This window comes from Lepisma saccharinum, chromosome 15 (assembly GCF_977018435.1).
Source record: "Lepisma saccharinum chromosome 15, izLepSacc3.1, whole genome shotgun sequence".
NCBI classification, from domain to species: Eukaryota; Metazoa; Arthropoda; class Insecta; order Zygentoma; family Lepismatidae; genus Lepisma; species Lepisma saccharinum.
Genome location: NC_139243.1, coordinates 23,312,318 through 23,329,055, shown reverse-complemented (window position 1 = coordinate 23,329,055; position 16,738 = coordinate 23,312,318). Strand labels below are relative to the sequence as shown.

Below are 16,738 nucleotides of genomic sequence, written 5' to 3'. Positions count from 1 at the left end.
CCTGGTAGAGTCACATTGTGGATCCCACTTTAAATTGTAGGTCCAGCCCTGATTAGCCTATCTGTGCATAAATTGGACTTAAACAACAATTCAATCAATCAAACAATTAAAACCAAACTGGACAACAACCACAACATCATGTGTTAATTTTACATTGGTGGGCCCTCATTGGTTGAGCACATGAAGCTCTACCATCTCCATGGAAGGTTCCTGGTTCAAATCCCAGCCTTGGCCTTTCATGTAATTGTTATTCATCTTCATCGTGAGCAGCCAAAAGTTGCATAAAACAATGTTAGATGAGCAAAAGACACACAATATATAATTTCTCTTTCCACGTCAAGAACTTTGTTTTCTGACAGAATTAGTTCATAAACTCTCATAATCTACTCTTAAGTTGGGTTGGGTTATAAAACATAGTAGTTGTGTGATAAGTACAGTAATAAGATTTTAATAAGAAATCTTGAATATGACAGCCATTTACCAGAAGTATTGTTCCTCAAATTTTTGAATGCTCAAGACTAGGAAAAGAAGTAATAAGTTACACACTTATTAAAAACATGAGGTTCTTTTTTTAAAACACTATCTGTTAACACGTATTAATTATTTTTTCCCATTCCTGAAGAAGAAAACGAAACTGGTAGTTTTCGAAAATTGTCATGTTGACAATTGGAGGCACAATACAGCGAACCTTTCATTTTTGTTTCCCAGGGGACCAAACTGAAAAAAACTTAAAAGTGGGGAAAATGTGAAACTGGTATGTTGGGATCATCAAGATTAAATGTATAATGTAGGAAAATGCAAAATTGAAGTTCCACGGTGTACATGTATATAAAAGCCCTAAATATCAGCCATGAGCGCTTCCACGCCTCCTGACCTATATAAGGCCACTTGGTAACTTACCAAACCAACTGCATGCCAACCTCTGTGGCAGAGTGGTTAGCACAGCATGCTATGATGCCATTGGTCCCAAGTTCATATCTCGGCTTGGGCATGGATGATCTTTGTGAGTGTCTCTTCATCATGTCATCACTCATCCTCATCTTTGTGATTAGCCAAAAGTGGCAGAAAAGCAAAATAAACCAAATAAATCAATCAACTATCCCCATCCCCAGCCCTTCCCCCTCCTCATCATCCATAGTACACCCTACAGATCCACCAATTCATTTGAAACCCTGGCATTGATGCAGTGGTGCTAGTGTTGCTAGTTTTATGTCATAGGGAAGCCTGTTGTGTGCATATTTTCCAAGGTTTCAGAAATCTTGGTGCTAGTTTGATTTGATTTATTTTATTTTACTTCTCTTCTTGTGCCACTTTTGGCTAATTTGCAAAGATGGGGATGAGTGATGATAGGATGAAATTGATGAATAGACATCACAAACATTCATGTCCAAGCCAGGATTCGAACCTGGGACCCCTGGCATCGCAGCGCGATGTGCTAACCACTCTGCCACAGGGGCCAGCTCTTGGTGCTAGTATACCACTCACAATTTTCTACAAGTCTGGTGAAAGAAACCCTTTTTCTCATGCCAACTATATTCGCTGTGGACCTGGCAACTTAAAACTTTACTTAAAGGAAGAAAAATATAAAATTTATTATAAATGGCTTCCGTGCTAATTCAAACAATTACAATAATTTTAATAATGCTCTGTTAAATTGTGTATATCTGTATTTTCATCACATCAGTTTAACATCACACACAGAAAATTCAGTAACAGATGTAAATTTCCTTTTCAAGTTGACTTTGGCAGAGAGATGTAAAGGTGTTCAGAAATTTTAGAAAGTGGAGTGTTGCACAATGTTGCAAGGTCAGAGTTTATCATTGTTTAACCAGTTATCTTCTCAGTTTAGAATGACTCACTTGTTTTGGTAACATTGTTTGTCACTTTCTGTAACTGTGTTAACATCTTGAGATGTTTTGCTGCTAGTGACTCAAAATTCCTAAACATCTTTCTTTCTATTTTACGTTGCTTTTCTACCTCTTGAATTAATTGTGATGATCAAGATGAAAGGTGAACACATAAAATAGATGATGAGACAAAGGCAAGGATATATCCATGCCTTAACCAGGATTCAAACTGGGGCCTCTTGCTTCATAGCACATTACACTGATCTCTTTACCACAGAGGCCAGCCCCAAACTTCGTGAGACTACTACCCGTCAATATAGTAAATGTTATATAAGCTTGATCAGTATTGGCAAAATTTCCATATCAGTCTACAGCTCCCAAATTCCCTCTTTTTGCTGGTCATGTTTTGCATCCTACTCGTATGACTAGTATCTGGGAGAAATTTGAAAAGTATTGTACATTCTGAATATCACATAAATTACATTAAGAATGTGTTTATCAGTTAGAGAAACGGAAAACTTATTTATCTCCCTTCGAGAATTTCGTTACCTTACTGAAGTAAAGTAAAAAAGTAAATATTCCCCTGTTCTTTTCACCACGCCGTGAAGGTGTATAGGGGATATGGAGTTAGGGCCCCACATTTTCTTCATCATGGGCAAAGGTGGGGGTGATGTGACCAGCACCACGACCCTGGCTGCCTTTACCCCCTAGAGTTTCCTCCAGGTACCCACTTTATGCGATGCTGGGTGGACACCGGAGCCACTTGAACAGGTGGAAAAAATCCTGGTTCTCCCCTGCCAGGGATTGAACCCAGGTCTCTCGCATGGTAGTCAGATGCCCTAACGACTGAGCTACCACATCTCTGCTGTAGTATCTCATATAATAATAACACATGGCGTAACAGCCTGTGAGGGCCAATGCCTACGTACCAACTGATCTCCTCACTTCCACCAGAGATGGGATATCATCCAACCAGTTACGGAGTGATGTATGGTCAGCATGACGAACCCCCAGTCGTTGTTGTAGGTTTCCATAACTGGGTTACGCTACTCATTTGTAGTTCCCCAATTTCCTCATGATGGTGGGTGACCACCGGTCCCATACACAGGCTGAAATATCAGGAAAGGTTGTTCACTTTCTCCAGGAGACTTGAACCTGTGCATGTCCTGCAGCAGGAGCCCAAAGCTTGCACCTTAGACTGCGCAGCCACGGTACGGGACTTTAGTATTTCATAGGTTCTGTAAAAAAATTGACATTTAGTTTTCAGTGAAATTTCAAACTTTTAAACATTACGTTTATACAGTGAAACCCCGATTTTTACATTTTCCCACATTATACATTCAATCTTGATGGTCCAAACAGCAAAATATTATAAAATTATCCTCGGTTTTACATTTTCCTGCATTTTAAGTTTGGTTTAATGAAGATAACTCCCCTTTGGGTTTTCAAAAACACACATTGTAGTTTTATTGATGGCTAGTTTGTAGTGTCTTATTCAAGGCTTCATTTTAAAATTCATTATATTTGAACTACAAATGTGTCATTTTCACATCATTTGGTAAATTTCCTAATTATAGTTGATTGCGAGTGATTCATGTAATATCCCACTTTACTATTACATTGATACGATAGGCCTCTATCAGTTCATCCCTAATACATACACACACAGTTATTTATGTACAAATAGTATACTCTTAAAAACTTACATGTAAAGTAAATTGAACTCTCAACAAGCAAAAGGAATCGTAGAATTATGGAATTGTGTTCACAATTTGACTCAATTTTAACTGCAAGAGAAATTGGTTCATTGTTTGCTGTAATTTATTAACGTTACCGTCTTTTTTTGCAGGAGCTGAACTTCAACTTCCACACCATCATATTGCCAGAAGCTCTGAAAACTATTCAGACAGAGGAACCAACGGTCCTTGCAATGATTTTGGATCTTAATGGCATCATTAATAGCGCTGGCTGTCCTCTTGGGGAACTTCTAAACCAACTGGAAGTTCACCTCAGATTTGTAATCATGGAGATGGAAGTGAGTACACATATACTTCAATTTTTTAAATTACTAGTGCATAATTGGGGTTAGACTAGGTGATAAGTGGATGGAAATTATCTAATGATAGGTGTGTGTGATAACAAAGCAGTTATTGCTCTAGTTTTGTAATAGCTTGTTCCTTTGGGTCACATGCCTTTTCATGAGGCAGGCTGTGGAACAGGTTTATATTATGTGATATGATAATTCTACTGATGTGATATATGTATATAATAGCCTGTCAATTGCTAGCATATTGGTTATGTGCGTGTTACTTACTATCTATAAGCAAAAATACATTAGAGTATTGAATTTCGTCTACTTACGTGAGTGAGTATGTATTCGTTGTAAACTTCGTTTCGGAAGCTTTACTGCTTCCTTCTTCAGGTGGTCGTATTTTAGGCTCGGAACATCATGCAACGTCGGAGAAGTGTCATGAGAGGATACTAGGGGAAAGGTTTGGGTTAAAAACACTTCATAGTGCTCGACATATACAGAATTAAAACTACCTTTGTTAAAAACCCTTAAAACTCGCGAAAAAATCATGCTAAGATCACCACCACGGTGTACTTGAGTGGCCGTTGAAAGCCCTAGTTCCTTGCCAAGGTGAAGCGTACAAGCAGCTGGCGCCGCGCTACTGAGTTGTGGCATACTTCCCCTCCCACGAGAGGTCCCTCCCCCCTTTTTTCCATCACCAATCGAAGGAGAATTTGCATTCCACTTTGGCTGTTTCTTTACCTCCGAGGTGACATGGAAGCCTATCGGGGCACTTTTGTCATTCATATTGTCCCAATTTTTAAAAAAGCTAATCCATACATCATCCAAATTGCCGTCATCCCGGTTCAGTTTATTTCTGTTTCCCACACAAATAAGTGCCGTTTCGTATATGTTCCTATCCAATTTACTGTTACTTCTTTTGATAGCCTCCCTTTTTATTATTCTATGCCCACTGTTTATTGCATGCTCTGCAAGCCCTGTCAATTTCTACTAATCACGAAGAGTTGAATCATTATGTCATATTGTCAATTGTTTGTGTCATATGTTAAAAATGTATGGCAAATATTTTCTCCTTTTGAATCCTATAAAATAGTCTGTGTACTTATGAAGGATATCCACAAAATAAGTTCCAATTTGAAATATTGCTACCAGAATATTTCAAATATACAGTCTAAATGGTGTGCATGTGTGCCAAGTTAGTTGCATGTGAGGCACGGATACCATTTGCAGGGATTCAAACAGCCAATATACATCATGGTGTGTGTTCCTAACGTTTAAGAAAACTAGAAGGCCACTGCATGTAACATGCTTCTTTAATGCAAGGAACATGGAACTGGCTGAAATGTATCATTAACTTTGTGAGATGTAGGGAATAGTCATGAGTAGGGCTCTGATCGTTATGCACTATAAAAATGCAAAATATGCACTTTTATAATCCGTTTAATTTATAAATGCTGTATATTACAAACTATGAAAGTTTACATGCCAGGCAATGAATATGCATTATTCTGAATGCTCATTCGCTACACAAATTTTTTTCTATTAATATGGTTTTGCATTAAATGAAACACAATACGTTACAGATCAAGATCATGATTGCATTTGATAACAACATGATGTCTCAAATTTTCGAACTTGAAGCTCCTTCATTTTCAGCTAGAATAGTCTTATATTCAGAAAACACGTTCCACTTCGCAAGATACAAGTGGACTGTATTTTAGGGCAACAAAGCCAGACACATAAAGTTCCACAACATCCACACGTCCATTTGTATGCAGAATTTTGCAAACTTTCACCATTGTTGCATACCCACTGTTCGTTTTCAATACTGCATCCAATTTCTGTATATACACAGAATCTTCAACGTGGGCGAGGGCCCTTCTAACGTCTTCTATAATTTTGATGCTTGTTTGAAGTTGTTGAAAGAAGAAAGACAGAGAAAAGATAAAGAAAAGTGAAGAGAAGCGAGGAGAAGAAAAATAAATACAGTGTATGCTTTGTGTAGGTTGTGGGTACAAAAATATGCACATCAACTTATTTTCATAGAAATATGAACCTGCATATGAAATATGCATTTTTAGTTAAAAATCCTTAAATATGCATTTGCATATGCAATATGCAAAATGCATAATTATCCAAGCCCTAGTCATGAGTGATTCATTGGTATGGAGACTCTTCAATGAAGGATGCAAAAATGTGCATGATCTGCATCCAGTTGAAGAGTAGATTCAAGATAACAGATGGATCACCATTATATCACAGCCTAGGCTTAGTGCCGAGTGAATTTCATATGTTCCTACATCTGAAATTGTTCCTTGCTGGCTGCAGTTCGGCAATCACGAGATCAAAGAAGCTTGTTAAAAACAACATAAAACTTTCAAACAGCACAATAAAAAACTCTTAGTGTCTTTTATCATGCTGTTCGTGTGTTTTGTGCTTTTTTTAATAAGTATGTTGCCGGCACGTGATGTAAGAAGTATTTTACTGTCATATCAAAGAATCTCTTACCACATGCTACAAAGACTGGTACCCTAATTTGATGAGTGCCTCGACATTGATGGTAACTATGTTCAAAATTAATGTAAAGTTTGTACATCAAATGGCAATATACAGTTGAACTCTGATCTTACGTTCCCTGGTTTTACAGTTTCCCGCATACATTCAATCTGTATGGTCCCAATGAAGCAAAATTATATAAATTTTTCCCAGATTTTATGTTCTTTCACCGTGGTCCTCTGAAAAACGTAAATTGGAGTTTCTGCTGTGTATGGTTTGTAAATATATTCTTTTCTTTTTTCTTAATAGCCCATCAGAACTTACTTTCTGGATAATTCTTGTTCACACAATATCTTCTTTCTTCTTGCAACATTTTTATCTTCAACAGAGGTCTAAGAAATGAATTGAAGGTTTGAAACATGGTTGATAGATTAGACAAGTAGGATAAAATAAAGTGTAAAGCAGTTCAGTTTCTGATCAATATTTGTAGCTGTGATTTTGTGAGTAGTAAGAGCCTCTTGTTTCTTTGTTCTGTTCCAGTCTCCTCACAAGGCAGCGCAGCAGACAATGGAACAGCTGAGAACGCAATATGAGATGCTGTTGAGATCGCCCGATTCAACCCCAGGTGACACCAGCTCATCGGATTTCGCAGAGACAACTTCCGACCCTACAGGAGCGGACTCCCTCACGCCGGGGCAGATGCTGCTCATGGGTTTCAACGGTTTGTTTGAGAAGCTCCAGCTGGAGGGCAGTGCTCTGATCACTTCGTTGTGTAGCCTGGAGACCCCTATGCAGTGGAGGAAGATAGACCAAGTGCGAGATGCAAAGGCGTTGGCGGTGAGTACCAGGCTTTTGATTTACAAAACATTTCTGGTTTGAAAGAGAGGTCGTAATAAATTATATTCTCAGTTGTCCGTTTTAAATTGTTAGTTATGTGAGGTTTCTTTCAGGTATGGATTACTACGTTACTAGAATTTGTTGTCCAGTCTCCTCATGCGATAGGTAGAGAGAATAAAATATAAAGATTCAGTACAAAAACTCGAAAGCGGTGTGTGTGTGTGTATATATATATATATATATATATATAATCGCCTTTCGGTGTTAGATTGGTGAATATAACCCTATATTTGATTTAAAAACTCCACTTATGACACAAAATAAGCATTTCCGTTCTAATAGCACATTTACGTAGTTACCAGAGTAGGGTATGAAGTGTTTTCCTGTGTAAGGGAGTACATATTTCAGGGTTCCTACGCATCCTGGAAAACCTGGAATTTTAAAATATTCCTTCCAGGCCTGGAAATGTTATGAAATTTCACATTTTTCCAAGCTGTACCTGGAATTTTGGAAGTTGTCCTGGAAATTCCTTTGTGCCGTTTTTTTTTTGTATGAATTAAAGTAAGTTTTCATTTAAAACAGAAAAGAAGAAGAAGGAAAAGAATTAAGAAAATGTCAAACTTTTTTTTTTTTTAATAAAAGAAAATATGTAATGATGTGTATTTTGCCATGCTTACTTTCTACACTTGTCCTGGAAAAAAATGCATGATTTTGTGTAGGAATCCTGTATTTGCTTCTTGTATATTTACAGCAGAAATAATCCATTTTAAATGAATTGCAAAAAGTCGCAGGATAATTCAGACTTCAGAATGTGTAGTGCCAGTAAGTAAACTCTAAATGTTGTGTTTATGAGTTTATTTTGCAATTTGCAGTTCATTTCGTGACAGAACATGGTAGGGAAATGCACGTCAAACCTTTCAAAACATGAGAAATGAACATTAAAGCATGTTAGTTCACATGTCATGTTACCATCAAAAACAAAATATGCATGCCTCTAGTGATAGGGCTATGAAACTCTGAGCCCTCAGAATTTTATGCAAAAGATTAAGTTGATAACGTATCTTTAATCAAGGTTTATTAAAACCTAATTTCTTTACTTACACACTGAATGTAACGATTCATGTGACTGGGTTGCTGGGTGGAATGAACCTACAACATACTTTATATAATAATTATCCTCTTGGTTCATTACAGCTGTAAGGTGTAATGCAGTTATTCTTTTTAACAAACAGGCCGATGAGGCAATGAAAAATAGTTATGTTGCATTAAACTTCTATTTGCAAAATCTTTCACTTTACACTATAAAGCAGCCTGGATGGGACTCAATGTGCTATGCAGATGTCGCCCATTGAAAAATCCGGTTGTCAGGTTCTGACCCTCAGAGGGCTCTTACACCATTGGGCAGCCATGTATGGATGGCGTTTCCATTCCTTCCTTTACCCTAATTTTACATCTTCATCTGCACCTATTTTTTAAACAGCAGTAAGTTTTTTTGTAGTGTAATTCAGTCTTCTTTATCTTACTCCTGGCAAAAATGTAAGAGATAAAATCATAAGTAGGGCTGAGCTGATACTGATAGCAATGTATTATATTTATTTACCAATACTGGCCAATACTTCTCTGGCATTTCTTGCAGGGTACACATGCAAAAATGCAGCAAGACACTTTCATGTAGTCCAATTATCCCTGAAGTCATGCAAAATTCAAAGTTTCCATTTATTTTGCACCAACATTGTGTGGAAAACTATATTTTGTGATTACATAATGGGTATTTTAATATTCTGATGTAATTCTTGAATATTTTGAACTACTTTTAACCCTTAGATGCCGAGGCTGATTTTCCAGGTATTTGCACTAGCGCCGAGTGTGTTTTCAGTGGGAAATTTGAAATTCTGAATGCTTGTAAATAAAATTTTATATTTCCAGAACTAAGAATGTTAGAGGTACAAATGATACCTCGTTTTGGTCAATATACTTTGGGCTATAATCCTGATGGATCGAAAAAAAAATTCCAAAATCAGTTAGAAGAAGATGATGATAAAGGGAAAGTAACTATTTTTTTTACACGAAATTTGAAATTCATCGGACCCCCACGCAGGCCATGCCAGGATGTGAATTTCCAAACTGCACCCACATAATGCCATGCTTTTGGCACCAGGAATGTCTGAAGGTCGTACTTCTATTGCCAAAAGTGTGTTTTGAAACACCAAAATTGAGAAAGAAGTGATGTTTTTGAGACCAATGGAAATAAATCTCAAAGAAAATCACAATTTTTCTGACATCACTCCCCCCCCCCTTCCAAATAGCCTCATGCAGAACTCAAAACATGTATCTGCGATCATTATCCATGTTACAGTATGTTAAAAGAGCAACATACTACGGTAAAAACCTGTTTTTGACACTGGTGTCACGACCGTCCTTGAAGGGTTAAGTGTTGCAATTTTCAAGCAACGGTATCTGGATATCTGTAAGAGTAGCGGGATTGGTTCATAGTGGTATCAGCTCGGCCCCATTTAGTTTACTTATTGTCTCTTAACTAGACAAAAAGATTGAGTTAATATATGCTATTTAATAGATTTATCAGTGCAGCAAAATTTTCCATTGTAGCTTTGGTATTTACTGAGATCACAATAGTTAACACTGACGACTGGTACCAGTTTAAATATCAGCTTTGCTGATTAGTGCTCGAAAATTGGTTATTTTTAATGGATGTGTGTGATCTCCAATATCAAGGTTTAGTTGCACTTGAGACTGAGAATGGTTGCAGTGTATTGTATGATTATTGTTAGTGTTGCTTCTAGAAATATTGACGGGTCTGTCTACTGTGTATGCTTGGGGTGTAATTGACATGAGTACATCACGTAGCAAAAGTTTCTCTGTTCTCTGAAAATTGCAGCCAGTACCTGCTGTGTTAGCCAACCATTCATGGGGCAGTGCAAGTTCATTGTATCTTTTGATTGGCTTCTGTCTGCCATCTTTGTTGCCCTCACAAAAAATTTAGATGTGCTATCGTTAGGGGTATGCATATTTCGTTTTTGACGAAAACACTAATGTTAATTTTTCATGTTTCTGAAAGGTGTGAGGTGCATTTTCATACCCTGTTTTGTCAGGAAATGAACTGCAAAATGCGATATAGACTCATAAACACGAAATTTAGAGTTTATTTACCGATGCGACACGTTCTGAAGTTTGAATTATCCGGTGAGTTATGCTTGGGGTTCCCAAACTTTTTCGTTTCACAGTGCCCTTAAGTGTTTCAAGATTTTTTCCATGGTGCCCAAGTCAGAATATAGGCCTGTTGCTACCTTCATTTGGTGCAAAGGTACATAAACCTTAATCTTAAAACTCAGCTAGCTTATCTACAGGGTAGGGTTCTTTGTAGACAACGAAACCAGACAGGATGCCTTCCAATGGAGACGTTTAAACAAATATATTATTTAAACACAGGATACATGGAGTAAGAATTCTACATTCTTCTATAATTTTCTCGTTACAGTCAATTTTCATCTCAATATTCTTTTTATTATTTATTTTCTTTATTTGGATATTCTTCTATATGTACTTCCTTCGTAGTGGGCAGATCTGGATCGGGACTTCCTTCTCAATGGACAGTCTGGACTTCCCTCTTAATGGACGTTCTGGGTCGGGACTTCCTTCTTGATGGACGGCCTGGATCGAAACTTCCTTCTCAATGGACGGTCTGGATCTAGACTTCCTTCTTAATATGGAGGATATGGACTTCCTTCTCAATGGACGTTCTGGATCGGGACTTCCTTCTTATCTTCTTTGTAAACTTCCCTCTGGATTTCAATTTATTTAGGTTTTGACTATTTTACGAATTCCTTTTTCCTCCAAGCTTTGGGAATAATACTAATATCCTCCCTTGGGTCTGCGATCGGAACGCGCCACCACTAACTAGGTACAACAGAGTGTATACTTGGTGCAGCCGATTGACATGCGCATCCAAGTAGGTGCTACAGTTAAACTGCGCAACCAAAAAGTGCTGTGGGGCTTCGATCAGAACGCGCTCGCCACTGATGTAAACAAAATTTCCCCTATAGGAATGGTAAATCAATCATACAGATGCAATATCTGTTGAAAGACACAAACTTGTATCAGTGCTTTGACTTCCTTAATTTTCATATTAACTTACATGTGATCATTGATTTGATTTATAAGATATATATATTAATTTACTTCTTTCATATTTATTTTTTGTCTTCTTATAATATATTCTATTGTTTTTCATCTTTCCGATTTGCTTTGTTCTTATTTATAAAGTTATTCACATATATTATGCCAATTCTTAACCTTGCACGCCTGGTGCTGCCATCTCTATTCGTCTTTGGCAAACTATTCACATTACTTGGTCCTATTGGGTACGTAACACAATATTCCCCCCGTTGGCCACAAAAAAAAATTGTCGTAATATATATATGCAGATACATTTTTTTTCCAAATTATATATGTACAAGTCTATTATTTTTCTTGACGCTTTCTTTCTTCTCTTCTGTACAATTATATCTTCTAATGTTGTCTAAATTCTCTCTCTTCTTTCTATTTTTGTTTCTAGATATCTTTTCACCACGTTCCAGAAAAATTCGTGACCTCTTCAATTATTTTTAGTTACAAAATATAATTCTTCAATAGTTCACCTCCTGCAAATCTGCTCGTCTAATCTCTCCAAGATAGTCTTTGCCTGACGATGTCCTGCCAAAAAAGTAATTTTCATTTCACCCTTTTCTTCTTTCAGCAATCTCTATACAGATTATCAGTTAGCTCAGATTTTTCCGTTTCAAAGAACTCTCTCTCTTCTCTAAGTTGACCATCTACGTGTTTCCATCAGTTACAATAATTCTTCACATCAGCCTTAATTTCATATCAGCATGTATCTAGATATATTTATTTTCTGGGATTACAACCCAATTCTCGGAATACAATAGATTCTTTTTAAACTTCTGGGATTACAACCCATTTCTTTTCCACTTTTCTAAATACACGATGACTTTTAATTCTAAGCTTACAAAGAATTCATTTTACTGATACCATTCGATCTTCTTTTATGTTGTCTTCTCCTTTTTTCTGAGAGTTTTCTTCATAATTAACTTCCTTCTGTGCCTAACTGTTCTATCTTCTTCGTTCTTCTGTTCGTACAATTGAAAAGTTGATTTCCATTTTCCATATTACTTTCTTTGGCATCTTTACTTTTACTGGTTTGATCTTTCACTATCAGTCTCATTGTTCAATGGAGTGGTGACATAACTTATCACTCATTATTCTTTCTTAAGATATCACTTGCAGAATATATTTTCCTCCAACGATGGGTATTATATATATATATCTTCTTACAGGAACTAACATTAAAGAACTAAAATTTTCTTCTTTCAAATAAATCATTATCATTTGCCCAAACTTATAATTCCACGAATTTTTCTTGTGGTGAACTGGAACTTTTTCAGACAACTTTAATAATTCTAGAAACGTACGCTTGCTAGTCTGTAAATCATAACATCTCCTTCCTTTGCACTATTGAGTCTTATTTGTTCCTTCCGATTCCTTCAAATACGCGTTGCTTGTCAATGTCTTGTTTTCCTTTTCTCTTCCTCTTTTCTTTCTTCTATTTTCTTTTCTATTCTTCTCAAGATCCTTCTTCCGCCTCTTCCAACTCTCTTCCAGTAAAGAAATTACTTTCAATTCTCTCTTCTTCCAATCTGGTTTCTGATAAGATTTCTTCTTACGTTCTACATCTTCATCAAATGCATGCTCTCCTTGTCTTTTCCGTCTCGTCTTCTTCTTCCTTCTCTTTGGCGAAGTAGCATCAAAATCTATTTGATCTATGTCGACCCTTCTTTGCATGTTCTTAACTTTCTTCAGGTTCTTTTCTATTTTTAATTCCTTTATCTTCTTCTTCTTCCATGTCTTTAAGTGAATATATCTAAATATCATTTTACTTTTCTTCCTTCTTTGTTTACATCTTCTGCTAGGCTTATGCTTCTTTTCTTCCTCCGTCAGAGACTCGTCACTGGAAATTTCTTCTTTCATCTTCATTTTGACATGGATGTCTTCATCATTATATTGACAACTAAATTTTTCATCTCTTTCTATTCCTCTTTCATCCTCTTCTATTTTCTCATCTTCCTCTTCTTGGACCTCTTTAAGTTCCTGAGTGTTTTCTTCTCTAAACCTTATAGCTACTTCTTCTATCTTGCTGTTATGCTCGTCATTGCAACTTTCCTCTTTCATCTTCCAACTTCTATATTCTATAAGGACCTTCGATTCTTCTATCTTGTTTTCGTTTTCGTCTATTCTGCAAACATCTACTTCTGTCTTGCTGTCATTTTCTTCTGTTCTTGAAACAGCTACTTCTATCTTGTCTTCGTTTTCTGCTATTCTGGAAACATGTACTTCTGTCTTGCTGTCATTTTCTTCTGTTCTTGAAACAGCTATTTCTGTGTGAGAATCGCTTTCCCCAATTTTACTTTCCGGACGTTCAATTCTTCGTTCATTTTCTTCTCTCAAGATCCTTCTGTGCCTAATTATATTCAACTCCTCGCATGTTTTATTGTACTTTTCCATCATCATCAATAACTTCTGGCACATTTCCATCACGGTCATTTCTTGTATTTTCTCTTGTTTTTCTTCCACTCTAGTTTCTCCGTTCTCGTCCTCAGTTTTCTTTTCCGCTTCCATTTTGGCTTTCTCTCTTCGCTGTCTGGTTCCTAATTCTCTAGCCCCACGTTGGGCGCCATTTATTTATGCTACCTTCATTTGGTGCAAAGGTACATAAACCTTAATCTTAAAACTCAGCTAGCTTATCTACAGGGTAGGGTTCTTTGTAGACAACGAAACCAGACAGGATGCCTTCCAATGGAGACGTTTAAACAAATATATTATTTAAACACAGGATACATGGAGTAAGAATTCTACATTCTTCTATAATTTTCTCGTTACAGTCAATTTTCATCTCAATATTCTTTTTATTATTTATTTTCTTTATTTGGATATTCTTCTATATGTACTTCCTTCGTAGTGGGCAGATCTGGATCGGGACTTCCTTCTCAATGGACAGTCTGGACTTCCCTCTTAATGGACGTTCTGGGTCGGGACTTCCTTCTTGATGGACGGCCTGGATCGAAACTTCCTTCTCAATGGACGGTCTGGATCTAGACTTCCTTCTTAATATGGAGGATATGGACTTCCTTCTCAATGGACGTTCTGGATCGGGACTTCCTTCTTATCTTCTTTGTAAACTTCCCTCTGGATTTCAATTTATTTAGGTTTTGACTATTTTACGAATTCCTTTTTCCTCCAAGCTTTGGGAATAATACTAATATCCTCCCTTGGGTCTGCGATCGGAACGCGCCACCACTAACTAGGTACAACAGAGTGTATACTTGGTGCAGCCGATTGACATGCGCATCCAAGTAGGTGCTACAGTTAAACTGCGCAACCAAAAAGTGCTGTGGGGCTTCGATCAGAACGCGCTCGCCACTGATGTAAACAAAATTTCCCCTATAGGAATGGTAAATCAATCATACAGATGCAATATCTGTTCAAAGACACAAACTTGTATCAGTGCTTTGACTTCCTTAATTTTCATATTAACTTACATGTGATCATTGATTTGATTTATAAGATATATATATTAATTTACTTCTTTCATATTTATTTTTTGTCTTCTTATAATATATTCTATTGTTTTTCATCTTTCCGATTTGCTTTGTTCTTATTTATAAAGTTATTCACATATATTATGCCAATTCTTAACCTTGCACGCCTGGTGCTGCCATCTCTATTCGTCTTTGGCAAACTATTCACATTACTTGGTCCTATTGGGTACGTAACACTGTCTAACACTTGCAACACTCAGTTAGTCTTGTTAGTTGCTTGCCTTAAGTTAAAAAAAAAAATAAACATATTTCAAATTCGGAAACATGTTATGTGTAAAAAGTACTGAATTAGCACATATTTGGAACAATTATATCATTTCAGTGAAATATTGGAACACACTTTGGGAACCACTGAATTATGCAATTCAGGGACAAATTATTAATTCTGCTGTAAATATTGTAAATATTTGAGAAGCAAAAACAGACCCCCCTTTAAAGAGGAATATACTTAATATTCTGATAACTAAATGTGCTATTAGGAGGGATATGTTTATTTTGTGTAATAAGTGCAGTTTTTAAATCAATTTTGGATTATGTTCACAATTTTAAAACTATTTATACACCACTTTTGATCAGTTTTGTCACCGCTGTAACACCGAAATTTTGTTTTTTTTATTTACCAACAATATGTGCCTCTAGTTATTGTGGGAAAACAATAATATTACATGAAAGTTTGTAGGGTGGTAGATTATTCAAGTATTTGACACACATCTTTTGGAAAGTAGAAGGATTATTCTTGACTGTTCTTCCTTTGTAGTGGAGTGATTAGAATAAATACACAGCAATTGTCTTCATACGTATTTCGCGAATGATGTAATCTCGCTCTCATTGTGTGATTTTGCTTTGGTATGGAGTCAGCTCTTCAAAGCTGAATCTAATCTACCAAAGCCTAACCTAATAATTAGAGGCACATATTTTTGGTAAATAAAAAAGCAAAATTTCGGTACAAAAACGGAGCCAATTTCGGGTTCAAAACCAGTAAATAAAATAAAATATCGGTGTTATAGGGGTGAAAAAATGGACGAAAATTGGTATATAAAAAGACGTATTGGTTTTAAAATTGTGAATATAATCCTAAATTTGATTTAAAAACTACACTTATTCCACAGAATTAACATTTCACTTCTAATAGCACATTTATGTAGTTATCAGAGTTTTAAGTTTATTTCTGTGTAAAGGAGTCCATTTTTGCTTCTCCAATATTAACAGCAGAATTAATTAATTTTCCGGGAATTGCATAACTCTCAGGATAATTCAGACCTCGGAAGGTGTCGCGTCGGTGAATAAACCCTGAATTTCGTGTTTAAGAGTTAATTTCGCTTTTTGCAGTAAAGTAAAGTAAAGTGTTCCCCTGTGCATAGCACCACGCCATGAAGGCGTATAGAGGGTGTGGGGGTAACGCCCCACACTTTCTTGATCCGGTCGTGAGTGGGGGTGATGTGATCAGCATCACGCCCCTGGCTGCTTTTACCCCCCAGGGTTTCCATGTTATTCGACGCTGGGTGGGCGCCGGGGCCGCTTCCACCGTTAGAAAAGTTTTTGCAGTTCATTTCGCATTATTTCGTGACAAAATATGGTCACAAAATGCATCTCTCACCTTTCAAAAACATGAAAAATTAACACTACAATGTGTTTTTTCAAATTTCGTTTTTTCGTTAAAAACGAAATATGCATGCCCCTACTAATAATGTATGAAGTGAGCCAGAAAAAAGTTAGCACACTATGTGCCTTGTCCACACTGCCATTAGCTTGGAACATAAAGTTTTGCACCCTAATCTGGAATAGACACCTATGAGAAAACAAGAAAAATTTGTAATTCAGAAGCTGTGTGATTGTGTGTGTGTGCGTATGCATAT

General features: G+C 36.6%; 1 protein-coding gene across 5 annotated transcripts in view; it reads left to right on the top strand.

Moving 5' to 3' along the window:
- Positions 1 to 16,738, top strand: part of nonC (serine/threonine-protein kinase Smg1) — a 352,394-nt gene that overhangs the window by 233,182 nt on the left and 102,474 nt on the right. For all 5 annotated transcript variants that reach the window (XM_083136748.1, XM_083136746.1, XM_083136747.1 and 2 more), the window contains exons 46-47: positions 3,697 to 3,882; positions 6,916 to 7,212. In XM_083136748.1, the coding sequence (XP_082992874.1) occupies positions 3,697 to 3,882; positions 6,916 to 7,212 (483 nt within the window). The remainder of the gene's footprint in view (positions 1 to 3,696; positions 3,883 to 6,915; positions 7,213 to 16,738) is intronic.